At 36.4% G+C, this 19,207-nt stretch overlaps 1 protein-coding gene across 1 annotated transcript in view; it reads right to left on the reverse strand.

Annotated features, from left to right (window-relative positions):
• Positions 1-17,466, reverse strand: part of MCMDC2 (minichromosome maintenance domain containing 2) — a 39,840-nt gene extending 22,374 nt beyond the window's left edge. Inside the window, exons 1-8 of the mRNA XM_065902804.1 lie at positions 17,350-17,466; positions 17,127-17,257; positions 16,989-17,048; positions 14,724-14,919; positions 13,574-13,696; positions 13,352-13,456; positions 10,874-10,999; positions 8,094-8,331 (exon numbers count right to left, since the gene is read on the reverse strand). Coding sequence (XP_065758876.1) covers positions 8,094-8,331; positions 10,874-10,999; positions 13,352-13,456; positions 13,574-13,696; positions 14,724-14,919; positions 16,989-17,048; positions 17,127-17,257; positions 17,350-17,443 — 1,073 coding nt within the window. The 5' untranslated portion in view covers positions 17,444-17,466. The remainder of the gene's footprint in view (positions 1-8,093; positions 8,332-10,873; positions 11,000-13,351; positions 13,457-13,573; positions 13,697-14,723; positions 14,920-16,988; positions 17,049-17,126; positions 17,258-17,349) is intronic.
• Positions 17,467-19,207: the final 1,741 nt, after the last annotated feature.

The following is a 19,207-nucleotide window of genomic DNA, read 5'->3' on the forward strand; positions in this document are numbered from 1 at the left end:
AGAAGATGTGGTATGTGTGTATATAATATATATATATATATATGTAATGGAATATTACTCAGCCATAAAACAATGAATTCTTGACATTTGTGAAAACACAGATGGGCCTAAAAGTTATTATGCTAAGATACTTTAACAAAAAAATTGCTTGGGGTCTTTAAAAAATTCCAATGCTAAGCCCTCCATAAAATATAAATTATAATCTTTGGGCGTGAGACACAGGCATAAATATTTTTAAAAATATTTTCACAGATGATTCTAATAGGTAGTCAGGCCGAGAACCTAATTATATAGAACAATGGGCCTCAAACTGGCTAATCACTGGAATTAACTGAGGAAGTTTTTGAACTGCTGGTATAAGGTCACAGAGTATAAGACACGAATACAAAAATCAACACTAACTCTATATATTCAAAGCAAATACTTGAAAAATAAAATTAACAAAGCACTACTACTTTAACAGCATCAGTTCAGTTAAGTCACTCAGTTGTGCCCGACTCTTTGCGACCCCATGGACTGCAGCATACCAGGCCTCCCTGTCTATTACCAACTCCCAGAGTTTACTCAAAACCATGCCCATTGAGTCAGTGATGCCATCCAACTATCTCATCCTTTGTCATCCCCTTTTCCTCCTGCCTTCAATCTTTCCCAGCATCGGGTCTTTTCCAATAAGTCAGTTCTTCCCATCAGGTGGCCAAAGCATTGACGTTTCAGCTTCAACATCAGTCCCTCCAGTGAATATTCAGAACTGATTTTCTTTTGGATGGACTGGTTTGATCTCCTTGCAATCCAAGGGATTCTCAAGAGTCTTCTCCAACACCACAGTTCAAAAGCATCAATTCGGTGCTCAGCTGTCTTTACAGTCCAACTCTCACATCCATACATGACTACTGGGAAAACCATAGCCTTGACAAGATGGACCTTTGTTGACAAAGTAATGTCTCTGCTTTTTAATATGCTGTCTAGGTTGGTCATCACTTTTCTTCCAAGGAGTAAGCATCTTTTAATTTCATGCCGGCCGTCACCATCTACAGTGATTTTGGAGCCCAAAAAAATAAAGTCTGACACTGTTTTCACTGTTTGCCCATCTATTTGCCATGAAGTGATGGGACCGGATGCCATTATCTTATTTTTCTGAATCTGGAGCTTTAAGCCAACTTTTTCACTCTCGTCTCTCACTTTCATCAAGAGGCTCTTTAGTTCTTCTTCACTTTCTGCCATAATAGCGGTGTCATCGGCATAGCTGAGGTTATTGATATTTCTCCCGGCAATCTTGATTCCAACTTGTGCTTCTTCCAGCCCAGCATTTCTCATAATGTACTCTGCATATAAGTTAAATAAGCAAGGTGACAACATACAGCCTTGACGTACTCCTTTTCCTAATTGGAACCAGTCTGTTGTTCCATGTCCAGTTCTAACTGTTTCTTCCTGACCTGCATACAGGTTTCTCAAGAGACAGGTCAGATGGTCTGGTACTCCTATCTCTTTCAGAATTTTCCATAGCTTATTGTGATCCACACACTCCAAGGCTTTAGCATAGTCAAAAAAGCAGAAATAGAAGTTTTTCTGGAACTCTCTTGCTTTTTCTATGATCCAGCAGATGTTGGCAATTTGATCTCTGGTTCCTCCACCTTTTCTAATTAGAACATCAGGAAGTTTTTCAAGTTCACGTATTGCTGAAGCCTGGCTTGGAGAATTTTGAGCATTACTTTACCAGTGTGCGAGATGAGTACAATTGTGCGGTAGTTTGAGCATTCTTTGGCATTGCCTTTCTTTGGGATTGGAATGAAAACTGACCTTTTCCAGTCCTGTGGCCACTGCTGAGTTTTCCAAATTTTGCTGGCATATGGAGTGCAGCACTTTCACAGCATCATCTTTCAGGATTTGAAATAGCTCAACTGGAATTCATCACCTTCACTAGCTTTGTTCATAGTGATGCTTCCTAAGGCCCACTTGACTTCACATTCCAGGATGTCTGGCTCTAGGTGAGTGATCACACCATTGTGATTATCTGGGTCGTGAAGATCTTTTTTGTACAGTTCTTCAGTGTATTCTTGCCACCTCTTCTTAATATCTTCTGCTTCTGGCCCATACAATTTCTGTCCTTTATTGAGCCCATCTTTGCATGAAATATTCCCTTGGTATCTTAATTTTCTTGAAGAGATCTCTAGTCTTTCCCATTCTATTGTTTTCCTCTATTTCTTTGCACTGATCACTGAGGAAGGCTTTCTCTTTTTTTTCCATTTATTTTTATTAGTTGGAGGCTAATTACTTTACAATATTGTAGAGGTTTTTGCCATACATTGACATGAATCAGCCATGGATTCACATGTATTCCCCATCCTGATCCCCCCTCCTGCCTCCTTCTCCATCCCATCCCTCTGGGTCTTCCCGGTGTACCAGCCCTGAGCACTTGTCTCATGCATCCAACCTGGGCTGGTGATCTGTTTCACCCTTGATAGTATACTTGTTTCAATGCTATTCTCTCAGAACATCCCATCCTCACCTTCTCCCACAGAGTCCAAAAGTCTGTTCTGTACATCTGTGTCTCTTTTTCTGTTTTGCATATAGGGTTATCATTACCATCTTTCTAAATTCCATATATATGTGTTAGTATGCTGTAATGGTCTTTATCTTTCTGGCTTACTTCACTCTGTATAATGGACTCCAGTTTCATCCATCTCATTAGAACTGATTCAAGTGAATTCTTTTTAATGGCTGAGTAATATTCCATAGTGTATATATACCACAGCTTCTTTATCCATTTGTCTGCTGATGGGCATCTAGGTTGCTTCCATGTCCTGGCTATTATAAACAGTGCTGCAATGAACACTGGGGTACACGTGTCTCTTTCAAGATCTGGTTTCTTCAGTGTGTATGCCCAGAAGTGGGATTGCTGGTCATATGGTAGTTCTATTTCCAGTTTTTTAAGGAATCTCCACACTGTTCTGCATAGTGGCTGTACTAGTTTGCATTCCCACCAACTGTGTAAGAGCGTTCCCTTTTCTCCACACCCTCTCCAGCATTAATTGCTTGTAGACTTTTGGATAGCAGCCATTCTGACTGGCATGTAATGGTACCTCACTGTGGTTTTGATTTGCATTTCTCTGATAATGAGTGACGTTGAGCATCTTTTCATGTGTTTGTTAGCCATCTGTATATCTTCTTTGGAGAAATGTCTGTTCAGATCTTTGGCCCATTTTTTGATTGGGTCATTTATTTTTCTGGAATTGAGCTGCAGGAGTTGCTTGTATATTTTTGAGATTAATCCTTTGTCTGTTTCTTCATTGGCTATTATTTTCTCCCATTCTGAAGTCTGTCTTTTCACCTTGCTTATAGTTATTTGTTGTGCAAAAGCTTTTAAGTTTAATTAGGTCCCATTTGCTTATTTTTGCTTTTATTTCTAATATTCTGGGAGGTGGGTCATAGAGGATCTTGCTGTGATTTATGTCAGAGAGTGTTTTGCCTATGTTCTCCTCTAGGAGTTTTATAGTTTCTGGTCTTACATTTAGATCTTTAGTCCATTTTGAGTTTATTTTTGTGTATGGTGTTAGAAAGTGTTCTAGTTTCATTCTTTTACAAGTGGCTGACCAGTTTTCCCAGCACTACTTGTTAAAGAGGTTTTCTTTTTTCCATTGTATATTCTTGCCTCCTTTGTCAAAGATGAGGTGTCCATAGGTACGTGGATTTATCTCTGGGCTTTCTATTTTGTTCCATTGACCTATATTTCTGTCTTTGTGCCAGTACCATACTGTCTTGATGACTGTGGCTTTGTAGTAGAGCCTGAAGTCAGGCAGGTTGATTTGAGGAAGGCTTTCTTATCTCTCCTTGCTATTCTTTGGAACTCTGCATTCAGATGGGAGTGAATATCTTTCCTTTTCTCCTTTGCTTTTCACATCTCTTCTTTCCACAGCTATTTTAAGGCCTCCTCAGACATTTTGCTTTTTTGCATTTCTTTTTCTTGGGGTTGGTCTTGCTCTCTGTCTCCTGTACAATGTCATGAACCTCCATCCATAGTTCATCAGGCACTCTATTAGATCCAGTCCCTTAAATCTATTTCTCACTTCCACTGTATAATCATAAGGGATTTGATTTAGGTCATACCTGAATGGTCCAATGGTTTTTCCTACTTTCTTCAATTTAAGTCTGAATTTGGCAATAAGGAGTTCATGATCTGAGTCACCGTCAGCTCCCAGTCTTATTTATGCTGAGTGTATAGAGCTTCTCCATCTTTGGCTGCAAAGAATATAATCAATCTGATTTTGGTGTTGACCATCTGGTGATGTCCATGTGTAGAGTCTTCTCTTGTGTTGTTGGGAGAGGGTGTTTGCTATGACCAGTGTGTTCTCTTGGCAAAACTCTAATAGCCTTTGCCCTGTTTCATTCTGTACTCCAAGGCCAAATTTGCCTGTTATTCCAGGTGTTTCTTGACTTCCTACGTTTGCATTCCAGTCCACTATATTGAAAAGGATATCTTTTTGGGGTGTTAGTTCTAAAAGGTATTGTAGGTCTTCATACAACCATTCAACTTCAACTTCTTCAGCATTACTGGTTGGGGCATAGACTTGGATTACTGTGATATTGAATGGTTTGCCTTGGAAACGAACAGAGATGATTCTGTCATTTTTGAGATTGCATCCAAATACTGCATTTTGGACTTTTTTGTTGACTATGATGGCTACTCCATTTATTCTAAGGGATTTTTGAGCACAATTGTTATCTGAGTTAAATTCACCCATTCCAGTCCATTCTAGTTTGCTGATTCCTAAAATGTCGATGCTCACTCTTGCCATATCCTCTTTGACCACCTCCAATCTTCCATGATTCGTGGACCTAAAATTCCAGGTTCCTATGCAATATTATTCTTTATAGCAATGGACGTTCCTTCCATCACCAGTCACATCCACAACTGGGTGTTGCTTTTACGTTCTCTGTCTCTTCATTCTTTTTGGAGTTATTTATCCACTGATCTCCAGTGGCATACTGGGCACCTACCAACCTGGGGAGTTGATCTTTCAGTTTCCTGTCTTTTTGCCTTTTTGTACTATTCATGGGGTTCTCAAGGCAAGAATACTGAAGTGGTTTGCCATTCCCTTCTCCAGTGGACCACATTTTGTCAGAACTCTCCACCATGACCTGTCTATCTTGGGTGGCCCTACAAGGCATGGCTCATAGTTTCATTGAGTTAGACAAGGCTGTGGTCCATGTGATTAGATTGGTTAGTTTTCTGTGATTGTGGTTTTCAGTCTGTCTGCCCTCTGATGGAGAAGGATAAGGGGCTTATGGAAGCTTCCTGATGGGACAGACTGACTGAGGGGGAAACTGGGTCTCCAGTTTAACAGCATCAAAAATACCAAATACTTAGGAATCAACAAATTATGTGTGTGACCTTTGCAATTTGCTTAAAGAAATTAAGATTTAAATAAATGGAGATATATACCATATTCATGGATTGGAAGACTGAACATTGTTAAGATGTAAATTCTCCCCAAAATTGATTTATAAGTTAAAAGCAGTTCCAATCAAAATCCTTAAAGGCTTTTTTGGTGTGATGGAGTTTGGTAGTAACATATGGATTCTAAACTTTTTAAGAAAATGCAAAGCACCTAAAATAATAAAAATAATCTTAAAAATGAAGAATAAAGTTGCACTACCTGATTCAAAACTTAATATAGAGCTACAACAATCAAGAATGTGAGGCAAAATCATAGACAAATAAGTCAAAACAGCACAAAAGAAAGCTCGAATAGATGTATGCCCAGTTAAACTGTATACCTAAATTTATAACCATATAACCAGTTTAACAGATTTTTAGTACTGGTACCACAGCAATTCAATGGGGAAAGGAAAATTTTTTTCAACAAATAATATGAAAAAGTTTGATAAATGCATAGGAAAAACATTAATCTTGACTCCTACCTCACATATATACAAGGTATATACAGAAACTGACTTGGAATAGATAACAGACCTATTTTAAAAGTTAAAGCTATATGCTCCTAGAAGAAGACATAGAATAATATCTTCATGACCTTAAGATAGGCAGAGACTTATTAAACAGAAACCAGAAAACACTAAACATGTTTAAACTAAACATGTTTAGTGTTTAGATGTTTATTGCAGAGACTTATTAAACAGAAATCAGAAAACACTAAACATGTTTATGTTTAGATGTTTATTGCAGAAAACACTAAACATAAAAGAAAATAACAATCAAAACTAAAAGGTCTGCTCATCAAATATATCTTTAAGAAAAAAATACAAACTATTTTTGTACCTGGGAGAAAAGTCTCGTGATACATATGTGACAATGGATGTGCATTCAGAACTCCATTTAAAAGTGAGCAAACAACTTGACACTTCATAAAATAAGATGAGTAAGCACATGAAGAAGAGTTCAAATCAGTAGTCATCAGGGAAATGCAACTTAGAAATGTAATGAGATACCATTTCATACACACTAGCATGGCTAAATTGAGAAAGACTGACAACTGGATTTTGGTGAGGAGAGAAACATCTGGAAGCTTACCTCGTTGGCTAGAATGTAAAATTGCACAACCACTTTGAAAAACTTTGGCAGTTTCTTATAAAGTTACATACACCTACCTTATGACACAGTAATTCCACTCCTAGATTTATTCAAGATAATGAAAACACAAGTCTACAAAATGACTTGTACAAGAGATGTTTATTGCAGCTTTATTTATATAGTAAAAACATGCAAAACCCAAATGTCCATCACTAGAGAAACGGAGAAACAAATTCTGGTACATTTATATAATGGAACACGACTCATCAATTAAAACAAGTGAACTTCTGACACATACACAACAGGGCCAATCTCAAAAACATGCTAAGCAAAAGAGATTAGATCCTAAAGAGGATGCACTGTGTGATTCTATTTATACAAAATTCAAGAACAGGAAAATTAACCTATGGTGACAGAAATCAGCTGTGGAAATAGGAATTAACTGAGAGAATAAAGGAACTTTCCAAAGTGATGGAAAATGGAAATGTTTCATATCTTATTGAGGTGATGGCTATAGGAATGCATGTATCTGTCAAGATTCATCAAATTGCATACTTAAGATCTTATTGCTTCACTTTATTTATGCAAATCTTAACTAAAAAACAAAACACCAAATCTCTAATACAGCCCCAAATACTACAGGAAAAGGTTAATGACAAACATAAAGAGAGACAAGGGCTCTAATTTACAGAGATATTACAAATCAACAAGAAATAAGCAGATTAATTTAAAAATGGAAAATGGTCACAGTGTTCATAGAAAAATAATAAAAAGTGTTTAATAAATTCTAAATGATGCTAAAGCTTACTTCTAGTTAAAGAAATGAAAATTAAAATAAAATACCAGTTTCCACCCATCAAAGGGCCAAATTTAAAAGTCTAATAATACCCAGTATTGGTGAGACTGTTAAACAAATATTCTCATGCTCATTAGTGGAAGATTAAATTGGTGCAATATGTGGCAGTTAGCACTATAGTTACATTATGATTTAATTTTAATTTTAGAAAAACATCATCTGTCCAATCAAGCTACCAACGGTATTTTTCACAGAACTAGAACAAATAATTTCACAATTTGTATGGAAATACAAAAAACCTCGAATAGCCAAAGTAATCTTGAGAAAGAAGAATGGAACTGGAGGAATCAACCTGCCTGACTTCAGACTCTACTACAAAGCCACAGTCATCAAGACAGTATGGTACTGGCACAAAGACAGAAATATAGATCAATGGAATAGAATAGAAAGCCCAGAGATAAATCCACGAACCTATGGACACCTCATCTTTGACAAAGGAGGCAAGGATATACAATGGAAAAAAGGACTTTTATTTTTTAATTTAAATTTCATTATATAAATTTGTTTTTGCCTTATAATTGCACATACTATATTAATATATGAAGTTCATTCCTAGCTTTTTGAACATTTAAGTAAACTTTTTAAAAAGAGTACTTGCTAGTGGGGAGCAATTTATATCAGATAAATTCTAAACATCTGTCTTATAATAATCTTTATGGAAAAGATTTATACAAATCTGTGATCAATTTGTAATGGCATATATTTTACCTGTCTATGAGTATAGTATCACTTGTTACAACTAAAATATCCAAGCAATTTTCCAGTTCCTTGTTACGGTCACTTGTCTGTACTAGACTCATCAGCAAACATAGCTTGAGCAAATTGTAAGTCCCAGGAGGAACAATCTGTGATGCAAAGATGTTGGCAAGTATTGCTGTAAACTTCCAGCATGAGCTGGAAGTCAGAGAGAGGAGACACCTGAAATTGTCACTAATTCCTGAAGGAACTGAAAGTAAATATTAATACACATATTAAAAAGGGCTTTAAAACAAGCAAACGGTATACAGACATCTAATTCCATTAAACTAAAATATCAAATTGCAGTTCTTTTAATGATGCCACATTCAAATTATTACAATGATAATAAATTATGATTGGAGGTCACTCTGGTCTATCATTTCTACCCAAGAAACATAATAAAAGGATGCACACCCTGTGTACCCACATAGATTGCCTGTGGGTTGCAAGTAAATTCCTCATTTTTTTTCCTTTTAAGACCTATGTGAGCAAAGTCAGATCATAAGGCTCCTGTATTTCAGTATTTCCTTTATATTTCTGTGTTTGAAACAGTATCACATTTACCGAGGGCTAAAAAGCAGAACTGAATATTCTGCTTTAGCGAGGGCTAAAATCAGTCCTGAATATTCATTGGAAGGACTGATGCTGAAGCTGAAACTCCAATACTTTGGCCACCTGATTCGAAGAGCTGACTCATTTGAAAAGACCCTGATGCTAGAAAAGATTGAAGGCAGGAGGAGAAAGGGACAACACAGGATGAGATGGTTGGATGGCATCACCAACTGGACGGACATGAGTCTGAGTAAACTCTGGGAGTTGGTGATGGACAGGGAAGCCTGGTGTGCTGCAGTTCACGGGGTCGCAAAGAGCCGGACACGACCGAGTGACTGAACTGAACTGAACTGAAAAAACAGAATGGGGAATATTTGAAAGCTCCTGTTAAATGGGAAGATTTATACCCTCCTACTTTAACACAGACTGTAACATTCTAGACCTTCTCCACTCCCTTTTTCTGTCCAACTCCTGAAAGGGATGAGTGATTTAATCCAATGGGTCAGTTTGGGAGGAAGAGCTGTGCATATATAACTCACTCCCTTTCTCTTTCCTCTGGGGCTGTCATCATGGAGCAATGATTTCTTCTATTCAGCCATGTCCATGGACCAAGGGAGGCCTACCTAGAGTAGGTCTTGCCACATTTAGGTGGTTGAATCTGCCCAATTCTAGAGTTTAGCAGGAGAAAGCACACTTCACCTACACAGAAGTCATGTTCTGCTACCAAATCAGTAAATTATAAAACATTTCACAGCAGAAAATACTGAAAGGATCTTTAAAATGTCTATTGTTCATTAATGCTTTCTTTCTTCAATATAGAAATATAGAAAAAGAATAGAAATTCTTTTAATCCGTTTTTTTTCTTCAAAATAAGCAGAGGTGTCTAGAACCCATTGTATTTAAATTCAACTTGAAAGAAAGTGAAAGTGCTAATTGCTCAGTAGTGTGCAACTCTTTGTGACCCCATAGACTGTAATCCACCAGGCTTCTCTGTCCATGGAATTCTGCAGGCAAGGATACTGGAGTAAGTAGCCATTCCCTTTTCCAGGGGATCTTCCTCACCTAGGGATCGAACCCACGTCTCCTACATTGCAGGCAGATTCTTTACCATCTAAGCCACCAAGGAAGCCCTACATTCAACATGGGCTTCTGTTATTCTAGATAGCTATCTCAGTTCAGTTTAGTTCAGTCACTTAGTCATGTCTGACTCTTTGCAACCTCATGGACTGCAGCATGCCAGGCCTCTCTGTCCATCACCAACTCCCACGGTTTACTCAAACTCATGTCCATTGAGTTGGTGATGCCATCCAGCCATCTCATCCTCTGATGTCCCCTTCTGCTCCTGCCTTCAATCTTTTCCAGCTTCAGGGTCTTTTCAAATGAGTCAGCTCTTCGAATCAGGTGGCCAAAGTATTGGGGTTTCAGTTACCATCAGTCCTTCCAATGAATACTCAGGAATGATTTCCTTTAGTATAGACTGGTTGAATCTCCATACAGTCCAAGGGACTCTCAACAGTCTTCTCCAATACCACAGTCCAAAAGCTATCTAGTGATTAAAAAAACAAAATCTATTATTCGAGATTTAACTAGCCTGTCTTATATTCAGATATTTGTTTGCCAAATTAAAAGAGTAGATCTGCTCTTCACTTCTGTTTTAGTGCTTAATTAAGTTGGAAGAAAATTATCAGTAATAAAGCAGATATTTTGGCCCCAACTGCCTTTGCCTCTAGTCTTATTTCTTGATTGGCTCAAAACTCAGATGAGGAAGAGGATGCCATTTTATCCAGCTCTTTTTCTCAGACCATGACAAGTTACTTAGCATTGCCTTAGCTAGAAAACAAAGGTAAGAAAAACTTTTAGACTAATCTCTAACTCCTGGCATCTTAAAACGTTCTTCTCATTGGTAATTAAATAGAGTTTAGCCAAAAGAAAAGAATCATTCCTAGGGGCAAGTTTCTACATTATCCTGCTTTATTTCCTTCATAGCATTTATTATCTGAAATTGTCTTATTAGTTAGTTTAGATTTATTCACTATCTACCATATGGTTTAAGGGTGGGAACCTTGACTGTCCTGATCACAACTCTATCCCTAGTGTTTTGAAGAGTTTCCAGCACACAGGCAGCCAATACTTATTTCCTGAACAAATGGATTTAAGCTTGCAAGTATTGTTAAAAATGATATTAACATTTTCCTTACCTTTTGGAATGCAAAAAGTGATACTATTTGCCTCTATACAGATAGCAGTTTGTGATGTTTTTACACAGGCTGGAATTCCAATAACCTTATACTCATTTCCTATATTCATTTTATTCACTGATTCATCTAAAATTATTAAAGACAAAAGAAAATATGTTTACTGAATGAAACTTTTACTGATGATATGGTTCAAAGATCTAAAACCAGTAACAATAGTTCAGTTAGCTGCTAAATATTTACTTTTGTTTAGTATAACGTGCATACTGAGTGACATAAATAATGTACATTGAGGTAATTTTACTGCTGATAAATTTTGATACATCATTTTGAGCCAGTGATGAATTAACTTTAAGAAATATGTGGCATAGCAACTAAACAGTCTCCTATAATATAATCAAAAGGCACAACAGGACAACTCTGTTTAAATGAAACATGTTTCCATTAAATGACAAAATGCTAATAAAAGACTTTATAAGTAATAACTTTATTTGGCAAGAAAATTATTTTTAAAAGCATTATGTCCTGTCTATAATATAGGCAAGGTACTTTTACACGCACTACGTAATTATAAACTTTAAGACAAATATTGTTATCCCCGTTTTGAAGAACGGGGATATATGAAGAAACCAAGAGGTTAAGTGATTTATACAAGGCTAAAGTAGTTAGGTGCTTAGTCATTCAGTCATGTGAATTCACTCTTTGTGACCCCATGGACTGTAGCCTGCCAGGCTCCTTTGTCCATGGGGATTCTCCAGGCACGAATACTGGAGTGGGTTGCCATGCCCTCCTCCAGGGGATCTTCCCAACCCAGGGATCGAACCCAGGTCTCCCACATTGCACGTGGATTCTTACCGTTTGAGATACCAGAGAAGTCCAAGTAGTTAAGTAGCTGAATTGAAGTTCCTGTCTGGGTTTGCTCCTGTCTAAAGTCTACCCACAAGACACTTTACTAGGTTCCTCTCAACTTTATGGATTGAGCAAAGCCTTTGCACAAGTTCAAAATTTATTCTGAAAAACTAAAAAATCTTGATCCTCCATTACACAGAATTTGGATGGTTGTAAAGCTGTGAAAGAAAGGCTTACAAGCAGGAGCAAGGATTAACCTCCCTCTGTGAGTAAACAGTGATCTCTGTTTCTCCCTCTCTGTTCTTTCTCTCTCTCTCTCTCTAGCTCCAGAGAGTATACTGGTAAACCCTGTAGACCTAGATGGGAAGAATCAGGCCCAAGACTTAAGAAAATAAAAACCCCAAACTAAATAAACAAACCAACACTCCCTCTTCCCCCACCCCCCAAAACCCTGAAGGATACAGTATGAATTACAAGGGGAAAATGAAACAAATAATTTTTCAGCTGTTCCCTGGACTCTTAGAGTTTGGTGAATGTATCCTGAGGTCAAAAGGAAGGCTAGGAGACTGGGAAGTCTGGGTATCTCTTCTGATAATCCCAAAAGGCCTCCTTTTGTTAATTTAATTATTAAAAATTCATTTGGGTTCTATTAAAAGTTTATTTGAAGAAAGGGTTTTCTACTAAAGTATATGTTGGATAGTCACTTATATTTCTATATTGTAATGTATGGTTTGTATTTTGTAGAATTAAGTAGTTAAAATAATAGACTTTGAAGCTAGAATGCCTGAGTTTGAATTAAGGCTATGTCATGTGCTAGCTGTGTAACCTTGGAAAAGTTATTTAACTTCTCTCTGCATCCATTTCCACACTGTAAACGGAAATAACAATTTAAAGAGTTGAGAGTTGCTCTGATTAAATGAGTTAATATATGTAAAAGTGTCTGGCACGCAGTATTTGGTATTAAAAATTATAGTCATCTGGGCTTACACGCCTGCCTTGTCCTTGTCAAGCCATGGTGAAAAGAATTCTTGTTTGAGTCTCTACTTTCCAAACTCAAGTTTCGTACACATGGTTGCATCCCAAATCTCTCTTTAAAAACAGTTTAATTCTTTCAATTTTAGCCCAAGAAAAGAGGCTGAATCCATCCTCATTTTCACAATTCTGGCTTCTTTATTAAAACTCACTTTACCCTGGGTGGCTGATACTGATAATGATTTCCTCCTTTATTGTAGCATCTGTTCTATTCACAGGTCTTAACCCGTGGAGTTCATTCATTTATTGAATGAACTTACTAAATTTTTACTATGTGCAGTAAAAATTCACGTCCTACCCTCATGAACATTATATTTTAAAACATTAACTCCAATACTTACATAAGATATACACACACAATAATGGGAGATTATTACTGTAAATAACTGCCACCCTGAGATTTAACATGATGCTTCATAGCATGTGCTAATATCCTTTTAAGTGAATGTTGTATGACTGAATAAATAACTGGTACATTAGCTATATATGACTCTTTAAAATACTCAAGAAAGAGAAGACCTATGGTTATCAAGCTATACAAGTACCATGTATAATAATCAAGCATAAATTTAAGTACATTTTAGTGCAAACAGATCTTACCTCTGAGGAAGACTGTAAGAGACTGAAACCTAAATGGCTGGTTGTTACAACATCCTTGAAAAGCATGAAGTGATTTTGCAGTAATTATTTCAACTATCTGTTTATCTGAACTCAAGAGCAAAAAAGAATTAGTTATTAGGATATATATTCAATGTAATTTCTACATTAAAACATCAGACATTATTTTAAAAATTATAATTATAAAACATAAATGCATTTTACCACCAAGTACTCTAAATTTTCTGTCTTCTTGAAGTGAAGATGAACATAGATTACACAAAAAGTCATTTCTTACTGTTGCAGATTCTGTAGCACCAGGTACATGCACTCTTATATACTGAAATCCTGAAAGAAAACAGAGTTAAGCTAAATTTGCCTTCAGATTTAGCTTTCTATTTTCAATCCTTTAAAATGAACCTAATTCAACATATAATTAAATTGGGTTTGGATGTGAGTTCACAGCAGTTCAATGGCTATTTTTTGCCAGGCACCGTGCTAAGGCACTGGTTTTATGGATATTTAAACACACAATTTCAATAGGTGGTGACCAAAAACAGACAATTTCAACAAGCAGTATTCACCTACAAAGTGTTCGGAGAGAAGACAGGAAGGGCAACCAACCCAACGAGAGGTGGGGACAAATGGAAAAGTTGTCCTGGAGAAAGACTGAATGGAGTTAAGCCAAAGGGTTGAGAGAGGACATTATGTGGAGAGGGAACACCATGGACAGTCATGAAATTGTGTGAGAGAACAAGCACTTCAGCAACACAAGTACACCTATTAAATTATAGGGGAGAGATAGGGAAGAAAGAATGAATTTCAAGGTTATACAAAGTAGACTTGTGAAAATCACTCAGTTGGGTCTGACACTTTGCGACCCCATGGACTGTATAGTCCATGGAATTCTCCAGGCCCGAATACTGGAGTGGGTAGCCTTTCCCTTCTCCAGGGGATCTTCCCAACCCAGGGATCGAACCCAGATCTCCCACATTGTGGGCAGATTCTTTACCAGCTGAGCTATGAGGGAAGCCCTGGTAAACATTGAAAGTGAAAGTGAAGTTGCTCAGTCGTGTCTGACTCTTTGCTACCCCATGGACTGTAGCCTGCCAAGCTCCTCCGTCCACGGGATTTTCCAAGCAAGGATACTGGAGTGGGTTGCCATTTCCTTCTCCAGGGGAACTTCCTGACCCAGGGATTGAACCCGGGTCTCCCACACTGCAGGCAGACTCTTTACCATCTGAGTCACCAGGGAAGCCTAGGAGACACCGAATTTTATCCCATTCTTTTTATGCTATGAATGTTTCATAACTAATTATAAACATGATTTAAGATTAAACAATAAATTATTTTAATTTTACATTTTAATATTTACCTTTTGAAAGAGGGCATGCTTCATCTGAACAAAGAAATCTTGCACCTTGTGTATACTTGGTTACAGTTGTCATTGCAATCACAATTCCTTGCATCGTATAAAATCTTTGAGATGTATAATCACGTGGAAACTCACAAAGATCAAGACAATAACTTGGCAGAGGAGGTAAATGTGTTAACTTCAGCACTATATTAATCTGATAAGAACACAAAAAATAGTATTAATAAAACATGCAGATCCAACTGGACTTGCATTACAAATATAGTAAATATATTTGTAGAGTAAGTCAAATAAATGATTTGTTAGTATTAGAAACCAATCTTTTGATCATTAAAAGATATTTAAATGTAAAATTAAAATGCAAAATCCTTATAATCTGATATTTTAATTAAAAGTAATATGAACTATTATCTTTCTTTAAAAATATACATTTCTGTAAAAAATAACAAAAATCTGTAAAGAAATTATCTTTCAATTAAAATTTAAAAAAATAAAATCAGGGAAAAGTTAAAAAAATATATATATATATATACACATTTCCTCACCATTCCCTGAAAGACTTATTTATAAAACAATGACAACCTAATAGCAATAAATACTTCTAATGTCCAGATCTCTAAATATAATTTCTCACTGAAAGAAACCAGAGCTCCTTAGGAAAAATGGCTAGTTTCGGGTCTGGGGCAAAAAATACACTAATGAAATGCATCAAAAGGAAATAAGAACAAACTTTAAGAAGCTCCGAGTGACCAAAGTTAGAGAATATAAACATCAAAAAAATGACAAAGATTCATTGAAACATATCAGATATATTTAAAAATTCATGTATTAATAGCTCCTCATAATTTAAAAATGGAAAAACAAACAAAAAATATTGGTCATCATTGGAGGCTGCTATATTTCAACTCATCACTCCGAAAATTTATAAATGGAAAGAATCAAACATTTCTTCTGCTTTTCCTGTACAAATTGTATTGCAAGGTAATTAAACAGTTGATGAGAGAAAAACTTCTCTTGTAGGATAATTTTAGCTAATAAACATTGAAAATTTTCTAAAATCTGGAAAATCACAATTTTGCAACTCCTAATGAAATAACGGAATCTAGGCAATGATTCAGGAGATCTGGGTTCTATCCCTGGGTCAGGAAGATCCCCTGGAGAAGGAAATGGCAACTGGCTCCAGTCTTCTTGCCTGGAGAATCCCATGGACAGAGGAGTCTGACAGGCTACAGTCCATGGGGTTGCAGAGAGTCAGACATGACTAAGTGACTAACACACACACAGGCAATGATTATCAATGACTGCAAAAACTGAGGTGAAAGCTGATGGTAGACAGTGATTTGTAGGGGTTAGACTGACATAATCTGCACCTACCGATCAACTGTGGCATTGCTAAAAGTGGGACAACAGAGAGGGCACTTCTAATGTAGGGCAGTATGAAACATGTGACACTGTAATTTATTCTTATCAAAATGAGTTGAATTTGAATCTAAGCAAGTATAATATTTAGAAGCAACTGCTATTTTCAGAAATATGGGGTCTAGGGAATAAGTTAAATACCACATGAGCATAATCATACAAGCCCAGATTATGAGACATTTTACAGGACAACTAACTAGCTTCTCTAAAAATTCAGTGGCATAAAAAAGGAGGGGGAGGAAATGCCTCTAGATCAAAAAAGACATAGTGAGATATAAGAACCAGTTATAATGTGTATATCTTGTTTTGATTTTGACTTGAACAAATCAGCTGTGAGAGATTCCTGAGAATCCCAGTTGGGCAAATTTAAATCTGGGCTGGACAGGATATTAGATGATACTAAGAAATTACTGTTTTTTTTGTAAGGGGTAATAGTGTCTTTGTGGTTATAAAAGAAAAATGTCCACGATTTTTAGAGGTTGATACATACTGAAGTATGTAGGGGTGAAATATCAAATGTATTTTAAAGATTTGCCTTAAAATATTTCAGAAAAAGACTGATGATGCAGGTATGGCAAAATATTGCAAACTATTAAATCTGAGCAATAGAAATATGGAGGTTCATTGTATTATTCTCCTTATTTTAGGGTATGTTTGAAATGTTTTATTATTAAAATGTTTAATATTATAAGTGATAATGTAGGAAGTAAAGATTTGTATGTAGTCCACAAAACTTTGAAAAAATGTTTTAATAAAAAATATATTTTAATATAAAAATATTTATTTACAAGTTATCTTGAAAGTACTGTACCTTAGTTTTCTTTGTTAAATTTAACTAAAACTTACTTGAGTTTCAGTCTGCAACTGTCCAATTAGTGAGAGAGTCCTAACAGCAATATAACAGACCTGTGATTTGAAACAAGAAAACCAAAGAAGTTATGGAAGATTCCATGTGGCATAAAATTATTTCTTTCTTTAACTTACTGATTGAAAAACTTGAGCAGCTTTTAAAGGCTGGTGTAAAATGTGATTTCCAAGTTCAGCATCCAATTCAACAATATCAGAGGGATTTATTAAAACATTGAATCGATAGACAGCATAACTTTGTTTTGAATCTGTAAAAATACACAAATTTAAAAATGAAGTTAGTTATATGTAGGACTTTATTTTAAAGTTTCTAAAATAAAGGCACCTTTGCTGAACATACCATTGTAGTATTTGCAATCATCTATGAACTTCTGGAGGCCTCCACTTCTGTCAAGATAGATAAGGGCTGCCTCTTTCATTTTTAGATTTGACATTTTCTTCTAGCTAATGATTCTTCTCTTTTACTAACTGCTTAAATCACAATTGCTGGTGAAGACTACAGAGACTGATACTCATAGAAAATATGAGAATACCTAGAAATAAAATAAAATTTACATTTAAGGATATAAAATAAAACTGTTTATACTATTAAAGGTAAAACTGAGAGTGAAATAAAATGAGGTAAAATTTCCAACTTAAAAAAATTCCAAAAACAAACAAACAAACAAACAAAATTCCTAGGAGTTCCCTAGCAGTCTCGCGGTTAGGATTCTGAGCTTTCACTGCCTTGACCCAGGTTTAATCCCTGGTCAGGGAACTGAGATCCCACAAGCCGAGCAGTGCAGAAAAATCATACCCAAAGGGAAACCACACTTCGGCTTCTTTTGCCAAATATTTTATTCAAGACTAGGTTATGAAATTCTTCACAAGATTGCAAATTAAAGAACAGGATCCTCAAATGTCTCTTTACAGAGTAGGTATACCAAAATACAGTTGTTGAAAAAAATATTAAATAATGAGATCCTAGCCTAAGGGATCTGAAAACCTGGTTCTAAATCTAGCGTTTTCTAGTTGCTGTGGGGAAATCACTCGACCTCTCTTGGCTAAGTGTCTTCGCCTGTAGGAAATTAAGGGGTTGTATTAGATGATAAGGCCTCTTCTCGCTTTACATTTTGTATCAGTGACCAACATAAAACATTAAACCATAGCAATGAGAGTGGAATACACAAAATTAATTTAAAGATAGCAAACAAAAATTGGAAACAATATATGCCAAAAATTTTATTAGGTGCTAGGGATAAGATGATTAAGATTGAATTCTGCCTTCAATGAGGTGCCAATTTAGAGAAGTAAAAAATAATGACTATCACATTTACTCATTATCAAATATTTATTGGGCATTTACTATTTAATGGATATCATCCTGTCCTAGGCACTGGGGATACAAAGATCAGTAAAATAAGTTCCCTATTGTTCCAAGAGTACAGTGAGGGAAAGCAGACGTGTAAAAAAGTTAAATTTCTATACAATTATGCGCTATAAGAGAAATGTTAACATACTAGAGAGCGCAGAAAGAACTGTATATGAAAGAGTTCACTAAATTTGGGGTCTTCCTCGTGTAAGGGTAATAATATTTTCTATTGTTTTAGGACATTTTGACTTAATATAGTTGAGTCACAGACATTTAAAGGTGGTATTTCAGTAACTGGAGGAGAGTTAAGTGAGATTTCAGTAACTGGAGGAGAGGTATGGATGTGAGAGTTGGGCTATAAGGAAAGCTGAGCACCAAAGAATTGATGTAGTGTTGGAGAAGACTCTTGAGAGTCCCTTGGACTGCAAGGAGATCCAACCAGTCCATCCTAAAGGAGATTAGTCCTGGGTGTTCATTGGTAGGACTGATGTTGAAGCTGAAACTCCAATACTTTGGCCACCTGATGCAAAGAATTGACTCATTTGAAAAGACCCTGATGCTGGGAAAGATTGAAGGCAGGAGGAGAAGGGGACAACAGAGGATGAGATGGTTGGATGGCATTACCAATTCAATGGACATGGGTTTGGGTGGACTCCAGGAGTTGGTGATGGACAGGGAGGTGTGGCTTGCTGCCGTTCATGGGGTCACAAAGAGTCGGACACGACTGAGCGACTGAACTGAACTGAACAGAACTGAAGAGAAGAGAAAGTTTTTCAAGGATAGAGGTAATTTCCCTTCTCCTAATTTTCACACCTACACTATTGAATCCACACCCCTGCTACTTGGA

This window comes from Muntiacus reevesi, chromosome 12, assembly GCF_963930625.1.
Source record: "Muntiacus reevesi chromosome 12, mMunRee1.1, whole genome shotgun sequence".
In the NCBI taxonomy this organism is placed as follows: Eukaryota; Metazoa; Chordata; class Mammalia; order Artiodactyla; family Cervidae; genus Muntiacus; species Muntiacus reevesi.